The 18,604-nt window shown below is 35.0% G+C and overlaps 3 protein-coding genes, 1 long non-coding RNA gene and 1 other non-coding gene across 7 annotated transcripts; 1 reads left to right on the forward strand and 4 right to left on the reverse strand.

Annotated features, from left to right (window-relative positions):
• Positions 1-632: 632 nt before the first annotated feature.
• Positions 633-714, reverse strand: TRNAS-AGA (transfer RNA serine (anticodon AGA)). Its single transcript has one exon. It is a non-coding gene; the product is annotated as a tRNA-Ser (tRNA).
• A 301-nt stretch (positions 715-1,015) lies between these two features.
• On the reverse strand, positions 1,016-2,489 carry LOC108806656 (LIM domain-containing protein WLIM1). Its single transcript, XM_018578825.2, has 5 exons — positions 2,233-2,489; positions 1,926-2,022; positions 1,781-1,824; positions 1,608-1,697; positions 1,016-1,459 (listed from the first exon to the last, which is right to left on the reverse strand). Exons 1-5 carry the CDS (start codon positions 2,365-2,367, stop codon positions 1,256-1,258), a joined length of 570 nt encoding a protein of 189 aa, XP_018434327.1. The 5' UTR covers positions 2,368-2,489; the 3' UTR covers positions 1,016-1,255.
• A 4,625-nt stretch (positions 2,490-7,114) lies between these two features.
• LOC130498361 (uncharacterized) lies at positions 7,115-7,987 on the reverse strand. Its single transcript, XR_008937255.1, has 2 exons — positions 7,927-7,987; positions 7,115-7,860 (listed from the first exon to the last, which is right to left on the reverse strand). It is a non-coding gene; the product is annotated as an uncharacterized LOC130498361 (long non-coding RNA).
• Positions 7,988-9,031: 1,044 nt separating this feature from the next.
• Positions 9,032-11,437, reverse strand: LOC108806557 (glycosyltransferase BC10). Of its 2 annotated transcripts, XM_018578700.2 has the most exons (3): positions 10,684-11,437; positions 9,944-9,970; positions 9,032-9,859 (listed from the first exon to the last, which is right to left on the reverse strand). In XM_018578700.2, exons 1-3 carry the CDS (start codon positions 11,287-11,289, stop codon positions 9,218-9,220), a joined length of 1,275 nt encoding a protein of 424 aa, XP_018434202.1. In that variant the 5' UTR covers positions 11,290-11,437; the 3' UTR covers positions 9,032-9,217. The 2 variants fall into 2 exon arrangements, with proteins under 2 accessions (XP_018434202.1, XP_018434203.1); XM_018578701.2 differs by lacking the exon at positions 9,944-9,970 and having other exon boundaries at positions 10,684-11,434.
• A 658-nt stretch (positions 11,438-12,095) lies between these two features.
• On the forward strand, positions 12,096-18,503 carry LOC108813359 (dynamin-2A). 2 transcript variants are annotated; one of them, XM_056992368.1, is made up of 22 exons: positions 12,096-12,526; positions 12,683-12,733; positions 12,819-12,939; positions 13,040-13,132; positions 13,456-13,517; positions 13,621-13,738; positions 13,818-14,154; positions 14,376-14,523; positions 14,811-14,912; positions 14,996-15,115; positions 15,374-15,457; positions 15,540-15,667; positions 15,768-15,870; positions 15,964-16,102; positions 16,281-16,357; positions 16,450-16,506; positions 16,683-16,827; positions 16,916-17,055; positions 17,452-17,565; positions 17,640-17,707; positions 17,793-17,965; positions 18,090-18,503. In XM_056992368.1, the coding sequence occupies exons 1-22, from the start codon at positions 12,386-12,388 to the stop codon at positions 18,329-18,331; spliced, it is 2,763 nt and encodes a 920-aa protein (XP_056848348.1). In that variant the 5' UTR covers positions 12,096-12,385; the 3' UTR covers positions 18,332-18,503. The 2 variants fall into 2 exon arrangements, with proteins under 2 accessions (XP_056848348.1, XP_018441398.1); XM_018585896.2 differs by having other exon boundaries at positions 12,099-12,526; positions 15,768-15,852.
• The last annotated feature ends 101 nt before the right edge of the window (positions 18,504-18,604 follow it).

An 18,604-nucleotide genomic window follows, 5' to 3' on the forward strand; every position in this document is an offset into this window, starting at 1 on the left:
GGCCACTTCTGTTCTTCTTTCTTGAGACTCCCGGCTTTAGCTCCCATGAGAAGGGGACTTTGGCTTTAGATGTTTGATCCAACTCATGGTGGTTTGGACTAAACATAAGTCGTGCTAAAGACTCTTCTCCCGTGTGATCTTTGTTGGATTCGTTAAAAGTGTGTCTTCGTTTGAGATACGGTGGTGTGTGTAATATATACTGTGGTGTGTGTAATATATACCAAACGTTTTTTTCGTAAAATCTGATTTGATGTGTGTATATTCACCTAAGTTTTGATTAATATATAGTTGGGATGATAGCATCGTTAGGACTCGCTTGGCTATATATATAACCGCCTACTTTATGAATATACATTAACAATATCATTTCTCTGTCTTTTACGTATCTAACGCTATACAAATTAACCGAAATTACGCATAATGTTTGCATATTTTAGTAATTTATATAATGGATACAAGTTTTCCCGTCCATGACATAAGACATCTATAATTGAATGCATATGTAGGCATCTGTATAAAAGTATTATTATGTGCAACTATTTCATGAATAAGTTGACAACAAATTCTTTAAAAGTAAGAAATAATCAACCAATGAACAACAGGAAAAAAAAATATACAAGCAACAAAAAACACGTGAACGGCAGGATTCGAACCTGCGCGGGCAAAGCCCACATGATTTCTAGTCATGCCCGATAACCACTCCGGCACGTCCACCTTTTGCTTTAAAGTAGTAAACTATACCTATAACAATTAGATTATTGACTCTTAACTATCTAAGACCTAGCAGAAATATTATTACGACATCTGAACTCTGCATGAGACGTATAAAGCCAAGTATTGGGATAATACTATTATGCCAAGCATGTATAAGTAACAACACAAGCTCTTAGAATCATATACACAAATTAGCTTGTGTTAAAATGAGAACATATGAAAAGTCACTCATTAAAGCAAAGAACATGGTTGAGAATAATACTCTTCCATTCTTCATGAAAAGCTAAATCATAAACAACTGTTATTTGAACGTGATACGTATATTCTCATAAGCAAATATCCATTATTTATATGTTTCTTTGTTTCATCTCAAGAAAGCCAACGAAGAGTGAACAAGATCACCATAGGAGACAACAAAGATCCCAAAAGAAAGAACATAAACTTAAGAAGAACAAAACCAATTTATATGTTATGGATCGATCGAGGGTAGTGACACTATTGGTTCTTCAAGGGTCAAAATGAACTGTTTCTCTTTTTCTTTTCAAGCAGCGTCCACTTTGTCCTTAGCGGTATTATCTCCTCCTTCGAGCTGGCTCAAGTTTCCTTTCTCCTTGATAAGCTGAATATGATGATGCTTGCAATAAAGCTTCCCCTCGTGAGCTATGTAATTCGAAGGACTTATCGTGCATCCTCCATGTGTACACTTGAAGCAGCTCTTGTGGTACAATGTCCCGTTCACCGACACCTTCAAAAAATCCACACAACAAGCAGTAATGTTGAAGTTTTCACATGTTTGAAAATATATTATAATGTTTAGGCTATGATTTACGCTAATAACATATCAGGTTTTTTTATGAAAACAACCTCAAAATCTGATTTTGGATTGTATATACCTTCTCAATTGGATACACGGTTTTGTCACAACCAACGCATTTTTCTCGTGTTCCACCAAACATATTAGACACTTTGGTACCAGCTGGTCTCTGTTAAAGATAACTCAAGTTAGCTGATTAATGACAAGAACATCAAAAAATACAATCAAGAACAGATTGCTGTCTGAGACTACCTCTCCCTCCAAAGGTCTGTCCGGTTTTCCGATCTTTGGTGTCCCTAAAATACACAAATAAAAACTTCGGATTAATATTTTCTAAGATTAAAAAGTCGCAAAGTTTTCTTATTTTGATCTTTTTTTCCTTTTGCTGATTATTTACCCTCGAAGCTCTTCTCAAGACTTCCAGTTCTCTTGAAGTTCTGATCAAAATGTGGTCTGCAGTAGAGAACTCCCTCGAAAGAGTTATAGTTGCTAAGCTGTTTCATCAACAAGAAAAGCAAAGGACATCAAATCTTTAAACCAGTCAAAGATTCATGTGTCACACTCTTCCACATAAATATATAAAGAAAGTCTACTTATTAATGGGTCTGATCTCCAACATCTATAAATATACTAGATCTTCCTCTGGTGTTTATCAAGAAATGAAGAAATCATCACAAAATGTAAAGAAGAAAACGAACTCAAACCTTGAGAGTTCCTTTGCAATGGTGACAACGGAAACAAGCTTTGTGGTAGACCCGGTTATCTGCGGTTAACTTGTCGACGAGATAAACGGTTTTGTCACAGGCCATGCATTTCTGTGTTGTTCCTGCGAACGCCATTTTTGTGCTGTTTCTTGTAAGAGATCAGACCAAGAGTCAGAAGAAGAAGAACAGAGCTCAATGTTCTTGATAAGAGATAAAGATGAAGGAAAGAGACTTGTCAATTATTGTTGCTTTGTTTTTTTCAATAACGGGGACCAGATTTATTGAAAACGAACATGTCTCTCTTCTTCTTTTTGAATTTTTTTTTTAAATTAAAATTTCACTTAATAGTTTTTTTGATAAAATAGAAAATTTTATGAAAAAATGTGATCAAAGAAATTCCAAATTAGTTATTTTAGTCTAAATTTCCAAATGAGCTGTGGAAGAGTCTTTTTATTCAGGTGCGATTAAAAAAATATATAACAACTCAACATGCAAAAATTAATTAGCTACACAATTTGGATTTTTTTTTTTTTGAATTGCAGGCCTTTAAGAAGAAAAGGTGGAAATTTTCTAATTCAAATTTGAATATTTCTGTTCCTGACAACGTCATCGTTGTTTTTGTCACTGACTAGTCCAGATAACAAGATAGATGTTGAATTAATAAAAAAATTGTACTGTAGTGGTAAGTAAATAACAAAAGAGATGAGTTTTACGGTATTCTGTCTCTTTAATGATTTGTGTCGAAACTTGAAGTTAGCACCCGTCCATATCTGTCTCCTAGCTATTTTCAACACTAAATCAGTGATTTAACTCTATTTTAGGTAGATACATGCAAAATGCAATGGTATTAGATAACAATAATCTTTCAACATTAAATCAGTGACAGTAAAATTATTTTTTCTTTCTTGAATAAATCTAAGGAGCAAAAAAAAAGGAGAAACAACTGGAAATGATCTTTGTCTTGTTTTAGATAATGCTTAAAAGCTGTAATAGTTATGTTGAATTAGTTGGAAATCTGTAAATTAACTGTGTTTTATGTATCAAAAGAATTGAGACATGCTGTACATAAAAGGCTTTTGATGAGCTGTTTCATCGACATAATTGGTTGGGGTCTTGAAGAGAATGAGTGATCATAATGATACCTACCATCTTTATTTAATCATGGATACACGCACCTACCGTTACTTCATCTGTTAAAACTACAAACATTTATCATCATTCATATAGTTTCTTAGATTTTTCCCCACCCCTTAGATCTCTATGTAGGGTTGCACATGATTATTTGCTACTTAGCTTATATTCGGTATTTGCCTCGCAAAATTAAGTATTTGGCGTTGTTAAATCAAGTAACAAATGAATAAATTTTATTATTTGCAAATACATGTCAAATATCATATATCGTTATTCTTTAAAAAGTATTTGCCTTGTTACTTGTTTTGATACTTTTTATTCATTACTTGTTTTAGAAAATACTAATTATCTGCTATAAAATACTTATTACTAGTTTAAATTTACTTCTTAATCGGTAAAAATATGTATTTCATGTATTTTTATTTCAAGTACTTGCAAGTAATGAAGTACGGTATCTTGTAGATGAGTATTTGATTATGCCAAGTAATAAACTGAGTCAAGTAACTTGCAAGTATTGTTTTTCGAGTACTTAATATTATGAATACATAATTCGAACAAACCAAACCAAGTATAAGTATCAAATCAAACTATTTAAACTAACCAAGCCAAATAGCAAGTACCTATAAATTTTGTCTTGTGTCTACCCCTATCTCTACTAGACTTGCATATTAGCCATTGACATTCTTCAAAAAGTGCTTGTTTTCCGACCCGTCCAAGTGGATTGGTGTCCCTGAAGCGCTTCGACATCTTTACATGGCGCCTCTATTATATGGCACCTCAAATTCCTACTGATCTCGATATAACGAGGATTTGGGATTGGGAGAAGAGGTGATAAGAGAGATGATGTGGAATGAAACTCTTCATTACTACCCTCAAACTTCAACCTTAACCACTGAGCTCTTAGTCCAGGTCTTCCACGGGTAACTAATAGGGATCTTCTGCTACTTATGTTTGATTCTCATTATCTTTAAATATAGTCTTGAAGCAGAATAAGTATAACTTGTAGTTTAAGCAAGTCGTGATGCCATGCAAGCTCTTTTTTTTTGTTTTTCATGCTTGACTCAACCCAAATTTGATTAAATAATATATAATATCAAAACTATATGTCTGTGCATGAAAATCTTGTCTCTTTTGCGTCAAAATTAACAAACCATTAATGATAAACCCAGAGTAAACCCTCATGAAAAACTTATTGCTTCTCTCGCAAGAAAGTCAATCCGTAAGATCAACAAATTTACATCTGAGATAACGTTTATTTTGTTGGTGGCTAAAATACGTGATCCGATCAATTTATCACATTTAATGATATCTAGTCAAATCACCAAACCCTTTGTTTATTCAAATGGAGGAATCTCGTAGGGTAACTTTGACCAGGTTCCTGCTGTGTCAAGAGTCCAAATACGACTAGCGCCTGCTGTTTGAGAGGATCTGGCGATAAGTGCTACTCTTCATTGACTTTTACAAGCCTGTCACAACGCTTGATTCCTATAGGTCCCTTAATAATCTGGTAATCTTCTTTCTTAAGGTCGAAGGACCATACAAAGCAATAAACCCCGAATACATATTCAGATATGAAGTAAATTTTACCTTAAAAACAGATTTCGTGGTGGTTAACAAATAACAGGATCTGGAGTAAGCTTGAGATCAACTATACTCCAACATATATTTTCATCGAGGAGGTTGAGTATCTGAAGCCTCATGCAGAGACCTCGTGAAATGAAGCACAAGACCTTCAAGACATGACTTTCAAGATCAAATCCAAGATAGTAGTGAGTTTCCTCTCCCGGATTTAGATGGAGTACCTGAAAGTGAGGAAGTTTCCCTTAGAGTCGTTCATTGTATACTTATATGACAGTATATAATGTCATAAATTTTGAATAATAATTAAAAATATTATTAAATAATTTGAAAATTAGTCGTAAATTTCCCATCAATTTGATATAAAAACAACTGATGAATATCTAGTAATAACAAACGATTGTGGAATTATATATGTAATTTATCACATTAATTTTTCCAACACATATTAATATATTATGCATCTTTTGTTCTTTTGTGGTCATTTTTTATTTTTCTCGTTATTATTTCTTTCTTTTTATTAATTTTTGCTAATATTTTTCTAACTTTTTACATATTTTTGCCAAATATTTATTTATTTTCTCTAAATAGTAATACAACATACAATCAATGAAACAAAAATACATCTTAGAATTATTTTCAATCATAACATTACCTTATTTACTACTAGGGTAGACCCGCCCTACGGGCGGGATTTGATGGATTGATTTTATAAAAAGATGTCATTTTGTGTACATTTCTTTTTATATTAAACTGGATGCAAATTTGATTATTGCGTACACCAAATTTGAATTATATAACCAACCAATGATGACCGAGTTTTTAGTATTATTGGGTTTTTAATTCCGAATTGTAAGAGTTTATAGTGTATTAAGTTATTATAGTTGTTTTGGTGAATGTTAGTAACTAATATTATTATCAATTTTTGTTGTTATGTTTGGCTTTTGTGTTATTTTTAGTTATATTTGCTTATATATAATGTAATTAATCATGTTTATAAGTTTAATAATAAATATAAAATGGAAAATAGAAATAAAGAGAAAAGGCAAGAAAGGCAATAAATGTAATATTTTGGACAATCTGAGAACACTACGCAAAAATGAAAATCATTTTGACTAAAATATTATGTCTCAAAATGTAGGACATTTTATGTTCATGTGGAATTAGTCAATTATGCATTGGTATCCAGTAAACATGGTTTGGATTTGGTAATACTGATTTTAGTGAATTGATATTATATTTTAAAATCACGGTTTATGGATATGGTATGGTTTATTAATTGAGCAAACCAAGCGAACCGAAGATGCTGATTTTACATAATATAGTAGTATATTTAAAGGGTTTAATAATAAACATAATACAATTTTATTGGTATTTGGTAAAATTGCATTATGTTTATTATTAACAAATAAACAAAACATACTTTGATCTTTCTATCGACAAAATATCTGATTTATTATTTACTTATTTAATAATATTATGGTTTAATAATTTATTTTAAAGTTTTTTATTACTGTTATCTTAACTGGTTTACTAAATATTTTTCTATATTTACTTTTTGTTTTATATTTCATTAGGGGACTTAAAATTTTTATGTTCATTGCATAAGTCTAACTATATATATATATAACTTTCCTTATGGGGATTTGTTAGTTATATTTAAATTACTCTTTCTAATCAACCATTGAAATTTTTACAGTACAATAATTTAGAAGTTCGACTAAATTATAATTTTTGATATTAAAGCGTAATTTGATTTATACATAAATACGTACGATAAAGCTAATATTCTCTTATTGAATGTTAGTTATAAGTTTTTCTACCTTTCTTGCTATAATATTCATGAAAGAATATTTCAAGTAGACATAATAGTTTATTTAATTAAACATGGATTTTTTTTATTTATGCTGGCTCTTTCTTTATGGTGTCTTTAGTATGCATATAAATCTATTATATATTTTGTGGGTATCTTGATCCTTTAGAATGTAGTATATTCTTGTGGGTATCGGAAAAAATCATGTATTTTGCTAAAATACAAAATCCTTGATAGTTATAATGTCCATGTATAAGTTGTATAACTACTTTCATATATATATATATATATATATATATATATATATATATATATATATCCTTGATAGTGCATCTCTTGTTATTGTTTGAATTTCAAATATGAGATATTGTGAAATCGTAAGAAAGGTTCGACTCATACAATCAAGTTATTTAATTAATTTTACTGATGTTAGAAAAAATCATATAAGCTTTACACCATTTTAACCAATATCCATGATTTGAGCGTAAGCTGATGATTATCCTAAAATGTTCTTTTGATAATAATAAACTTTCGCTGGATCTTGTTTCTCTTGGACTGATATAACAACTGTGAACATGTTTTGAGTTCTTCTGGGTGGTTGACACCATTCTCCATGATCATCTCAACCACTGCATCTCTAAAATCATTTTGAGGATCGGTCAATTATTTCAATACTGCAAAGCCTTCCGTTCTCTTTCCTCCATCTGCTGCTTCAATCAAAAGTTTGAGCTCTCCGTCTGCAATAGCTCTAACTCTGCATTATTCAGATGCTCTTGGTGAAAACTCTAACCTTGATGTTTTCTTTTGTTTTAACCTGTTTAGATAGTGCATAGATTTCCTCTACTAGCCAGCCTTTAGTTTCGCTTCTTTTAATTCTGATTTCCTTGATATTTTTCCACATATCTTCTCTAGTATAGCTTCATGGACATGTCCTCTTCTGCGTAACTATCTGATCTCTTTGACTTTTGTTGGAGAATCTGTTGGTCACGTCTCTCGCATCTCTGCTTATCTTTGTTCGCAAGATTCCTTGGCTTCTGATTTGGATTTTGATCTCCATGTGGATCCACTCGCTCTCAGTCTCAGATCCATTTTTTCAGCCTAAGAATCTAAATCAGAAGAAAACATTAAACGAACGTATACTAAATTCAAAAAAGTATGAACATAAAAATCACATTCAGTTTAGTTAACATCTGTATCTTGACTCTCTCTCGTGTTGCCACTCAATTCCCTTGTATAAATAGATATTATTTGACTTAAATGCAAACATTTTTAATTAAAATTCTCACAAGTTCCGTTAAATATAATCCTTTTAGAGCCCAATTCTTTATAAAGCATATATGGACATTATAAGAGATTAATAATTATTACAAATACAGTTATATATTTATATGAATATGAAATCATTGTATCGATTTCTATAATTGTTTTCTATTCATTATTTTTTATTTTAAATTAACTAAAATAAATAAATTAAAAAATTATCGACCAAGCAAATTATAACGAAAAAAATTCACAAATGATCAATATGTAAACAAAAGTCACTTAAGTGACTTCTCGTTTAATATGTAGGAGAACTTATATATTTTATAAATGTTTTATAAACTCATTTAAATAATTTAAAATTAAAATAAAATTTTTGTAAGCCATGAAAGATAGTGTTTTTTTTTTTTTTAAATGACGTATAACACATATATGGATATTATAAATTAATTATTATAATTCTTTATTTACCAATATAATATTTTATATAAGAATATTAAATCAATATATCGATTTCTATAAATTTTATCTACTAACTATTTTATGTAGTATATAAATTAAAAAGAACTAATCAAAATTATTACACTTTCTATATTTTTGACAATTAGTTACAATAAATTATTATATTAAATATTATTAGAATATTTGGTAAGTAATATTAATTAGTTCTAGAATTACTTTTTACTTTATATCTAATTAAAATAATTAAAAATGGATATTTTTTAACCAATCAAATTATAACAATTTTAATACTCTTTCTAGGAGGATTTTAAAAACAATACAGATTCTACCAAAATTATTTTTTTTAATCAAAATTTCATTCAATTAAAAGGTAAAGAAAATGGTGATGAAAAAGTAAGGGATCTTTTATGGTTCTCTTCAAGTTTCTTTCTAAAGAGTAATGGAGTTCAAGTTTAGTAAAAACTCCATCAAACTATATCATTTCACTATACCAAAATGTTGATGAAAAAGAATAGGTGTTGGTAATCTATAACTAGATTAGCTAAGCTCTGCAGGTCGGGAGAAGCAAAACTCTTACATACAAAAGGCTCAACCTTTACATTATGAGATCATAACCAAAGAACTCATAACTAAAAAAAAGTATAAAGAAGAGATCATCATAACCTATGTATATATCTCGCAGAAGAATCTCATCTCATCTCATCCCTATAAAAGTAGAAAAAAAAGAAGTCATCTGTTTACTCAAAACCCCAAGACTGTAGAGCTCAAGTTCATAAGAGGAGCTAAGGCACTAGGAGCAAACTTCCGAGCAAAAAGGAAGCATAAAGAAGTTGGCTCTTCATTGTAAAGACATTCCGTCTCGTTCTTTCTTATCGACTGTAGAAACCCTTCTGTGATATTATCTGCCGCATACGTAGCTGGATGCGGACCTCCTATGGACCAATCCACCCACGTCACGCTTCTATTCGCGTTCACCGAACCGTGAAACATGTTGAGTAACGTTGGGATGTAATGCTCGTCTGGATAACAAGCTGGTCTGCAGAATTTTTTGAATAATGAGTAGTATTTTGAGTCAGAGATGATGTAGATGGCGATTCTACGGTTCACTTCAAACCACTGAGACCCTTTGCGCCAATGATGTAGTTTGATATCTGGGAGCATCTTGCGGCTGTAACGGCCACGGCCGTAACGTGTTGGCTCGTCGTAAGAGTCGACGAAACTGTAAGCAGAGTTTATAAGGTAAGAGTAGACGGTTGTGAAGTTGTAGACAGGGACGCAGCTTTCCGAGAGAAGCACAAAACGCTCATTTGAGAAGTCGAGCAATGCGTTGGCTAGAAGACGCTTCTCTGCATCTGTCAATAGTGGGGATCCCCATGCAACTTTCTGCAAAAAAAATCAAAGTATAGAACAAGTATTCCTCAATTTTTTTGTGGAAGTATGTTGAAAGAACATAACAAAATTACAAACCATTCTCAGTGTCGTGAGAAAAGAAGCCTTGTGCAAATTACCAGGACCATTGCAACATATAAAAGGACATGAAAGAGATTAGTAAAAAAGAAAAAGAGGTTTAAACGAAAGAATGTTTTTGAGAACTAGTACGTTTCAGTTTCGTGCTTCACAACTAAGCAGTTCCATATTCACCCATATGGATCAATCTTTTCGCATTAATGAACTAAAAACCAGCTACGTTCCAAATCAATAACATACACTTCAAAAATTTCTGTATTACCACCATAAGACACATATTGGCAGACACAAACTAACGCAAAAGAGTGTCTTTGTCTATACAACCTTAAAATAGATGTAGCTAACAAGGAAAGCCTCATCTACTTATACAATACTCTGTTTCTGAAATAGGTGTCGCTAACAATGAAAGCCTCATTTCCTTATGATGCAACACTCTGTTCCTGAAACAGAGGTATCTAACAATGTGTGTTCAAATCCTAAACACCCATCAACGATCTCATTTAGTCTCCAAAATATGGAATCTCGGAACCAATGTAACTAGGATTCTCTCATGCTCTTAAATCTACATGTGGTTCCTCTAGAGAAGTATACTGTTTGACTATACTTCAACACCTCGAGCACATAAATTTTACATAGATAGTTCATCTACTTATATAATACTCTGTTCTTGCACTGTTCTGTTCCTGTCCACAGAGGAACATAAGCCAAAAAGACACAACCTTTTACATCAAAAAACGTACCTGGCTCGGAACCTGCCGGTTGTAGAAAGGCGAATCACTCGAGACATTCATGTAGTAACCCGGAGGCGTGTGAACGTAAACCGACAAGTACTTCTCGTTCCCTCTAAAAAACTTCTCCCAGAGCGGAAGCATAGGCAAAGGCCCTCTCGTCAGAAACATGAACGCGACCTTGGGAACCCTGTCGTACGGATACTCCTCCTTCACCGGAACCATCGATGCTCTCCAGAACAGCTCCTCGTCTCTCATCCTATGGCTCACGTTCTCCGGACGAACAAACCCGTCGACGCTCCAGCAATCTCGAATCTTAGGCTTCTTCTTCTCCGCCGCTTTTCCGTATTCGTCGTCGTCGTCGTTTGAGCAATCACGGTGGATGACTGTGCAATTGGAGTAATCAGGGATCGTCTGAAGGTTGGCGGAGGATGATGATGATGATAGCATCTGAGGTAGAGAATTGAAGTAGCGATCGATGTGGGAGCTAGCGGCGAGTCCGATGATGATTCCGGCCATGAATATGAGAAGAAACGACAGCGTTTGAGCTAGCTTTAGTAAGCCTATGTGTTTCTCGAGTGATCCTTCCTCTTTCTCACCCGCTCTTCCTCTCGCCATCGTTACGAGATCTCTCTCTCTCTCTCGACAGTGTTTCAGGGAGACATCGAAGAGAATCTGATCAGAGATTGAATTCTCCGTAGAGAGGAAGAATCCATGCCGTGTTTTGTGGATTTTGAAAAGAAATTTAATTTAAATTTAATTGAGATTAAGGTCCACGTGGTAAACATTAACGAGTTCAAAACTCCCCGCGGATCTTGCCAAGTGGGAAGAAGAACTTATAGGGTCACAAGTTAATGGGCCAGGGGCCCATGTTCGATTGTAACGGTGGTTTTGGTGCTCGTCGTCAACTCTTTAGCAATTTTTTTCTTTCTTATTTGTTTCCACTTCATGGAGATAGTTATTTTGTTGAGTAATCAGAAATAATTAACGTTTTAATTACTAATTACCTCCACACTAATTAAGCAGTTCGGAATAATGTCCTGTTAAACAATGATATGAGTGGATATGAAACTGGTAACTTTTATGATAGTGTTTTAAAAAGCGTTTTAGATGATCACATAAACGGCATTTGTGCATTAGTAGCGATTATATTGTAAACTGCTTATACAATTACATAATTATAGAACTATAATAGTTAATATATTATAATATAGAAATTTTACATAATAAAGTTATATAAATTTTATTATTTATGAAACATGATATTAATATATAATTTATAAATGTTTAAATAGCCCAGCTAAATTATCTGTTTAGTCTCTCTAGACATCATATGAATAAGTAACGCTTTGAACAGTGGTGGTGATAAACACGAGTCTTAAGTCTTAGTAACATCTAAGAAAGAGTTGCGATCAGCGATAAATTAGAAGGATCTGGATATTTTGAAAATTTGAATATTGTCCCGTGTCTCTCTCTCTCTCTTTGATTCTTCCGTCCTCTCTTTATAATACCTCTCTCTCTCTCTCGTCTTCGCTTATCTCTCTCCCTGACGGAGACGACGGACCAAAAAAACAAATCTTAGCTCAATACCATCACTATCGGCACTCGTAACCGTCGTTTTCGCTTCTGGTCAGATCCGGTTTAGTGACTCTCTTCTCTTCATCCAGATCTCTTAACTCTGATCTCGATTCACGAGGAGCTTTCGCAAGTCGAGATGGAAGCGATCGACGAGTTGTCTCAGCTCTCAGACTCGATCAAACAGGCGGCGTCTCTTCTCGCCGACGAAGATCCCGATGAGTCCTCTTCTTCTCGTCGCCCAGCCACTTTCCTTAACGTCGTAGCCCTAGGCAATGTGGTGAGTTCCCTTAAACTCCTCGATTTGGTTTGTGTGTTTAGGCTTATACTAAGTTCGAGTGTTATCGGATGCGATCTTCTGAGTTTCGATTAGGTTTTTTAGAATTTTCCTGGAAGGATCATTCATCGTTTAGAGCTTGTTTGGTTGGTTGTCCAGGGAGCTGGAAAGTCTGCGGTGCTAAACAGTCTAATCGGGCATCCTATTCTGGTAACTAGTACATTTCTTGAGTCTATTGTGAGATTCATTCTTATGCTTATTGATTGGTGTCGGTTACACTTACTGTGGTGGACAGCCTACGGGTGAGAACGGTGCTACACGAGCTCCTATAATAGTTGACTTGAGCAGGGAGACTTCTTTGAGTAGCAACGCAATTATTTTGCAAATCGACAATAAATCTCAACAAGTTTCAGCAAGTAAGTCTCCCCCCTATTGTGAACATATCCGATTTAGCAATGGCATTTGATCCATCTTCTCATAACTATTACCATTGTGTTCCATACGGGTATGTTATAGCTGCTCTGAGACGTAATCTTCAAGATAGACTTAGTAAAGGAGCCTCAGGGAGGGATCGTGACGACATATACTTAAAACTTCGTACCAGCACAGGTAACTCCTTTTTTAATTGCACAATCCTATCTGCTCTTAAAGTAGCACACCCTTAGTTAGTGTAAGTTGGGTGAATGAATATACCTTATATATTAGTCGACTGGTCAGATGTAATAAGTTGCCACCGCCATCCCATATTAAATCTAGTGCACTGTTTTAGAGCTTAGAGCTGTTAGTTGGTGGGTATCATATAATATATCTGGTGGAGCTTTAAAATAAATAGTACTCTTCTGAACGTGAGTAGTAACATATGACCTACTTTGCCTTATTGTTAAATTTTCTTTTATCATCATAACATATTAATTTTGCCCTTTATATGTCAGCTCCACCACTGAAATTAATTGACCTGCCTGGACTGGACCAGAGAATTGTGGATGATTCAATGGTGAGCTTTGGACTTCCTGCTGAAGTTCTTACTTATATTCATTATCTTGTCTGTTCTTAACTCCTTATTGAAACAATGGTGAAACTTTGGATCTCTTTGCAAGATTGATGATTATGCGCAACGCAATGATGCCATACTGCTGGTTATAGTCCCTGCTAGCCAGGCATCTGAAATTTCATCATCTCGAGCCCTGAAGATTGCGAAGGAGCATGATCCAGAGAGTGAGTACATCAGTATTTTCAATCTGGCTTTCTGTACTCTCTTATATTTTATTCTCACTAATGGTTGTTACTTTACTAGGCACTAGGACAGTAGGCGTTATTGGGAAAATTGACCAGGCTGCAGGAAACTCGAAAGCCCTTGCAGCTGTTCAGGCTCTTCTCTCAAATCAAGGACCGCCAAAAACAACTGACATCCCTTGGGTTGCTCTTATTGGCCAAACCGTTTCAATTGCATCAGCACAGTCTGGAAGTGGTGAGAACTCCTTAGAAACCGCATGGCGTGCTGAGAGTCAAAGTCTGAGTGAAACTTTGACTGGGGCTCCACAAAGTAAGCTTGGCAGAAATGCCTTGGTAGACACCCTTGCTAGCCAGATACGTAGCAGAATGAAGCTCAGGCTTCCAAATATCTTGTCTGGGTATTGCTTCTCCTCTATATTTTCTTTCTTCATTAATGTGATAAAGTGAAAGTTGGACCAGTTGTTCCACCTATTAATCTATAACGATAGTTATTATAATTAAGTTATTTAGATACTGCATTTAGGTGTAAGACAGGCAAAACGGTTATTTACCCGAGCTGCTTTCTTGTCTCTTACATTTAGGCGTTTTTTTGTTCTGATTATTCTAATTCTTTGTACAGACTCCAGGGTAAGTCTCAAATGGTGCAGGATGAGCTAGCGAGGCTTGGAGAACAACTAGTTAACAGTGCTGAAGGTACAAGGGCTATAGCTTTGGAGCTTTGCCGTGAGTTTGAGGAAAAATTTCTTCTTCACTTGGCTGGTGGTGAAGTAAGTACTTTTCTACATAAGTAACTAAACTTTAGTCGGAAATCCCAAAATATCGTGAAAATGAGGAACTGTCTAAATATCAGCAATCAGCCATTTCAGATTTGATGGTAGTTAGTTCACATTATATTGTGTGAAATCTCATGAATCTGATAGTTGAGGTTTGTGGTAGTGTATAAGCTCACGGAGGGGTTGGATTTCATGTTTTGTACTTGTATGTTTTTTGTTCATGCTGAAGTCCTTTTGGAACTGGGTGAACGTTTTTCTCTAACAGTCTTTTTTTTGTTCAGGGAAGTGGTTGGAAAGTTGTTGCAAGTTTTGAAGGAAATTTCCCCAACCGAATCAAGCAGCTTCCATTGGACAGACATTTTGACTTGAACAATGTTAAAAGGGTGTGTGTCTTCTTCTTTCCTAATATTTTTTCTGCTCGAGACATGTTAACTGGATTTAACAGAATGGTCTTTGAACATATCAGGTTGTTTTGGAAGCAGATGGTTATCAACCTTATCTTATATCTCCAGAGAAAGGGCTGAGGTCGTTGATAAAGATTGTTCTTGAGATGGCTAAAGATCCCGCGCGTCTTTGTGTTGATGAGGTCTGCCTATTTATTTATCTTTTGCTTTAGGTTCATGCATTAGTATTGAATTTCAGCAGTTTATTGCATTCGTCTCGCTTTGACACTTAAATTCTTCTGAATGTTGCGGAGAGTTTTGTCAATTCTTCTCTAGTTGTAGTGCTCTTATCTAGTGTATATTAGTCTTAATATCTCTTTCCTACTCTAAAAATCATGCATCCAGATCTCAGTTTTGTCTAATTTCTCTGTTGAGCTAACATGGCCTTAACTTTTGGATAGGTCCACCGAGTTCTTGTGGACATAGTTTCAGCCTCTGCAAATGCTACACCTGGACTTGGTAGATATCCTCCTTTCAAGCGAGAGGTAATAATGTTTGGTGGCATTTTATTCAGTTAACATTATCATTTCGATAATAGCTGTTCCTTCCTAACAAATGATCAACCAGGTTGTAGCTATAGCAAGTGCAGCACTTGATGGTTTCAAGAATGAAGCCAAGAAAATGGTCGTTGCACTAGTTGATATGGAACGCGCTTTTGTACCACCTCAACATTTTATCCGTCTTGTGCAAAGGAGGTAGCTGCACATTTATTGAGCAAGTCCAGAATTGTGGACTCTAGAATATTACATGCTTTTTGTTTTCATTTTTATGATTAAAAATCATTTCTATCTTCAGAATGGAAAGACAACGTCGCGAGGACGAGCTTAAGGGTCGATCTTCTAAGAAGGGACAAGATGCTGAGCAGTCCCTTTTAAGCAGGGTCCGTTTTTCATTCCAAGTTAATCTGGATCCACGTAGTGGAAAATGCTGTTTAGATTAACTTTACATGAAAGTACTTAATTAGAAATTCCCATACCTGCGTGTATATCAGGCTTCTAGTCCTCAGCCAGATGGGCCCATAGCTGGTGGTAGCATGAAGTCAATGAAAGACAAACCTAGTCCGCAAGATAAAGAGACGCCGGAGGTCTCTGGTCTGAAAACTGCTGGACCTGAGGGAGAGATAACAGCAGGTTAGTATCCTAATATACGTTCTTCCCCTACTCGTTTTCCATCCGTTGCATGATTTAATTGCTGCAAGCTTCTCTGTAGCTCCAAATGCATGATTTTTTGTGTCTTTCATCTTTATCACTAAAGCCTCGATAGAACCAACTTCCACTGTCGATAACAAATAATTACTCTTTCATGTAGGATACTTGATGAAGAAAAGTGCTAAAACAAATGGATGGAGTAGGCGATGGTTTGTTCTAAATGAGAAAACTGGAAAGGTTAGTATTTAGAGTGTATATCGTTTTGTTGTTGATCCAAATTGGAAGCACTGTAATCACTTACTGGCTTAACACTTCCTTTTCTTTCTTAGCTGGGCTATACCAAAAAGCAAGAAGAAAGAAACTTCCGGGGCACTATCACTTTGGAGGTATAGTTCTCTAATCATGTCTTCATATTCACCTTGTTATTAACACTATTACTCATGCTTCAAACTTTGTATTCTACTGTTACATCTATGAGACAATGTGGATGCTCTATAGATAACTCTTTTCCTTCCATGTTTTTCTAATATTACTTTCTCATAAACTTTGTTAATCCACACAGGAATGCACTATTGAAGAAATACCCGAGGAAGAAGTAGAAAAATCGAAGAGTTCGAAGGACAAGAAGGCAAACGGACCTGATTCAAAAGGACCGGGTCTTGTATTTAAGTTAACCTGCAAGGTTCCCTACAAGACTGTATTAAAAGGTACGTGAACCAATCATTATCAAAATTTAAAATTCGTAACCCTATATGCGCACTTATGAGCTTTTCCTCAAAAACGATTATGTTGCAGCTCACAATGCTCTTGTGCTTAAAGCTGAGAGTGTAGTCGATAAGAATGAATGGATTAATAAGTTGCAAAAAGTCATCCAGGCTCGAGGAGGCCAAGTAGGCAATGTTTCCATGAGACAAAGTTTTTCAGATGGTTCACTTGTAAGTCATCATGGCCAACTTTTATGTTTAATCTCTTATCTTTCTTGTTTACCTTCCTTAAATCTATACTAGTTATTTTGGTCACTGGTCTTATGCGGTGCCAGTTATCACTATGACGAACTCTTCCAAAATGTTACAAATGTTTCTATGGCTTGAAAACACTGAGTGGAAGAACTTCGAAAATTTTACGCTGAAAAGTTTAGACAAGATTGTATTAATAAGTTTTTTATGTCTTAGTGAACATTGAAATGGTTGCCGAACTGTTTTTTGTTGAAACTTTTTGCTATGGATGGGTCAACATTTTTACACTTGACAGCAGTTACGGATTCGGCATATTAGGCGTTTATGCTTGATATGATACTGTTTGCTTATGGTGTAATCTTGTTTGTATTTCAGGATAAGATGGCTAGGAAACCCGTCGATCCAGAAGAGGAACTCCGGTGGATGTCCCAAGAAGTACGGGGTTACGTTGAAGCTGTCCTTAACAGCCTTGCGGCCAATGTTCCAAAGGTGGGCTATGCGAACACTAAGATCCCTTAATCTTTTACAAATATTCCTGATACTAAGCAACGTGAATTCAACAGGCTGTTGTTCTCTGTCAAGTGGAGAAATCAAAAGAAGACATGCTGAATCAACTATACAGTTCCATCAGGTTCAATATCGTTCCCCCTCCTTGTCAAGAAATTACATTTCAGTTGCGGTGTGTTTATCTGCCTTCTCTTGTTTTTGATCTCTAGTGCAATAGGCAATGAGAGGATTGAGTCACTGATTCAAGAGGATCAAAACGTCAAAAGAAAAAGAGAGCGGTACCAGAAACAATCTTCTCTTCTTTCTACGCTCACGAGGCAACTTAGCATTCATGACAACCGAGCGGCTGCTGCTTCAAGTTGGTCTGACAACGGTGCAACTGGTACATTCATCCGCCTTTTTCGTCTTTATTTATTTATTTTAAGAATAGAGTGGCTTGGTTTGAAACTGTGCTGGATACGTTATATCTACCGATTGTTCTTACTTTGATTTTCATTGACGGACAGAAAGTAGCCCAAGAACCAGTGGGGGTTCTTCAGGGGATGACTGGATGAATGCCTTCAACTCAGCTGCTAATGGAGCGTCGGATTCATTGTCAAGGTACGGATCGGGTGGGCACAGCCGCCGCTACAGCGATCCTGCTCAGAACGGGGATGCATCATCGTCAGGCTCTGGTAGCAACCGCCGCAGTACCCCGAACCGGCTGCCACCAGCACCACCTCAGAGTGGTTCATCTTACCGGTATTAGAAGTTTAGAACCTGAAAGAAAAGAAAAAACAGGAGACGGAGGGTTTTGTAGAATTTTTGTTTTACTACAAATTAATTACAAAAATTCTTACAAATCCAAGTTTATTGGATATATATCATTTGTAGAAATTTCTATCAAATCTTCTTTTATTTAAAATTTTTAGATTTCGTCAGTGACATATATCAAGAATGATTTAGGATTATCTGAAAAAATGATTTACACTGTAAATTTAATGCAAATTCAATAGTAATGAAATACCATGTTAGAGGCGAA

The sequence above is a fragment of the Raphanus sativus genome, chromosome 8, assembly GCF_000801105.2.
Source record: "Raphanus sativus cultivar WK10039 chromosome 8, ASM80110v3, whole genome shotgun sequence".
Lineage (NCBI taxonomy): Eukaryota > Viridiplantae > Streptophyta > Magnoliopsida > Brassicales > Brassicaceae > Raphanus > Raphanus sativus.

Excerpts from the sequence above, each read along its gene's own strand:
- LOC108806557 (XM_018578700.2), bottom strand. The coding sequence starts at position 11,289 with ATGGCGAGAGGAAGAGCGGGTGAGAAAGAGGAAGGATCACTCGAGAAA. Across the intron at positions 9,971-10,683 it reads ACCGGCAGGTTCCGAGCCAG|GCTTCTTTTCTCACGACACT; the intron begins GTACGTTTTTTG and ends AATTTGCACAAG. Across the intron at positions 9,860-9,943 it reads TTCTCACGACACTGAGAATG|AAAGTTGCATGGGGATCCCC; the intron begins GTTTGTAATTTT and ends TTTTTTTTGCAG.
- LOC108813359 (XM_056992368.1), top strand. The coding sequence starts at position 12,386 with ATGGAAGCGATCGACGAGTTGTCTCAGCTCTCAGACTCGATCAAACAG. Across the intron at positions 15,871-15,963 it reads GGGTCCGTTTTTCATTCCAA|GCTTCTAGTCCTCAGCCAGA; the intron begins GTTAATCTGGAT and ends CGTGTATATCAG. Across the intron at positions 17,566-17,639 it reads TTGCGGCCAATGTTCCAAAG|GCTGTTGTTCTCTGTCAAGT; the intron begins GTGGGCTATGCG and ends TGAATTCAACAG.
- LOC108806656 (XM_018578825.2), bottom strand. The coding sequence starts at position 2,367 with ATGGCGTTCGCAGGAACAACACAGAAATGCATGGCCTGTGACAAAACC. Across the intron at positions 2,023-2,232 it reads ATTGCAAAGGAACTCTCAAG|CTTAGCAACTATAACTCTTT; the intron begins GTTTGAGTTCGT and ends TTGATGAAACAG. Across the intron at positions 1,698-1,780 it reads ACAGACCTTTGGAGGGAGAG|AGACCAGCTGGTACCAAAGT; the intron begins GTAGTCTCAGAC and ends TATCTTTAACAG.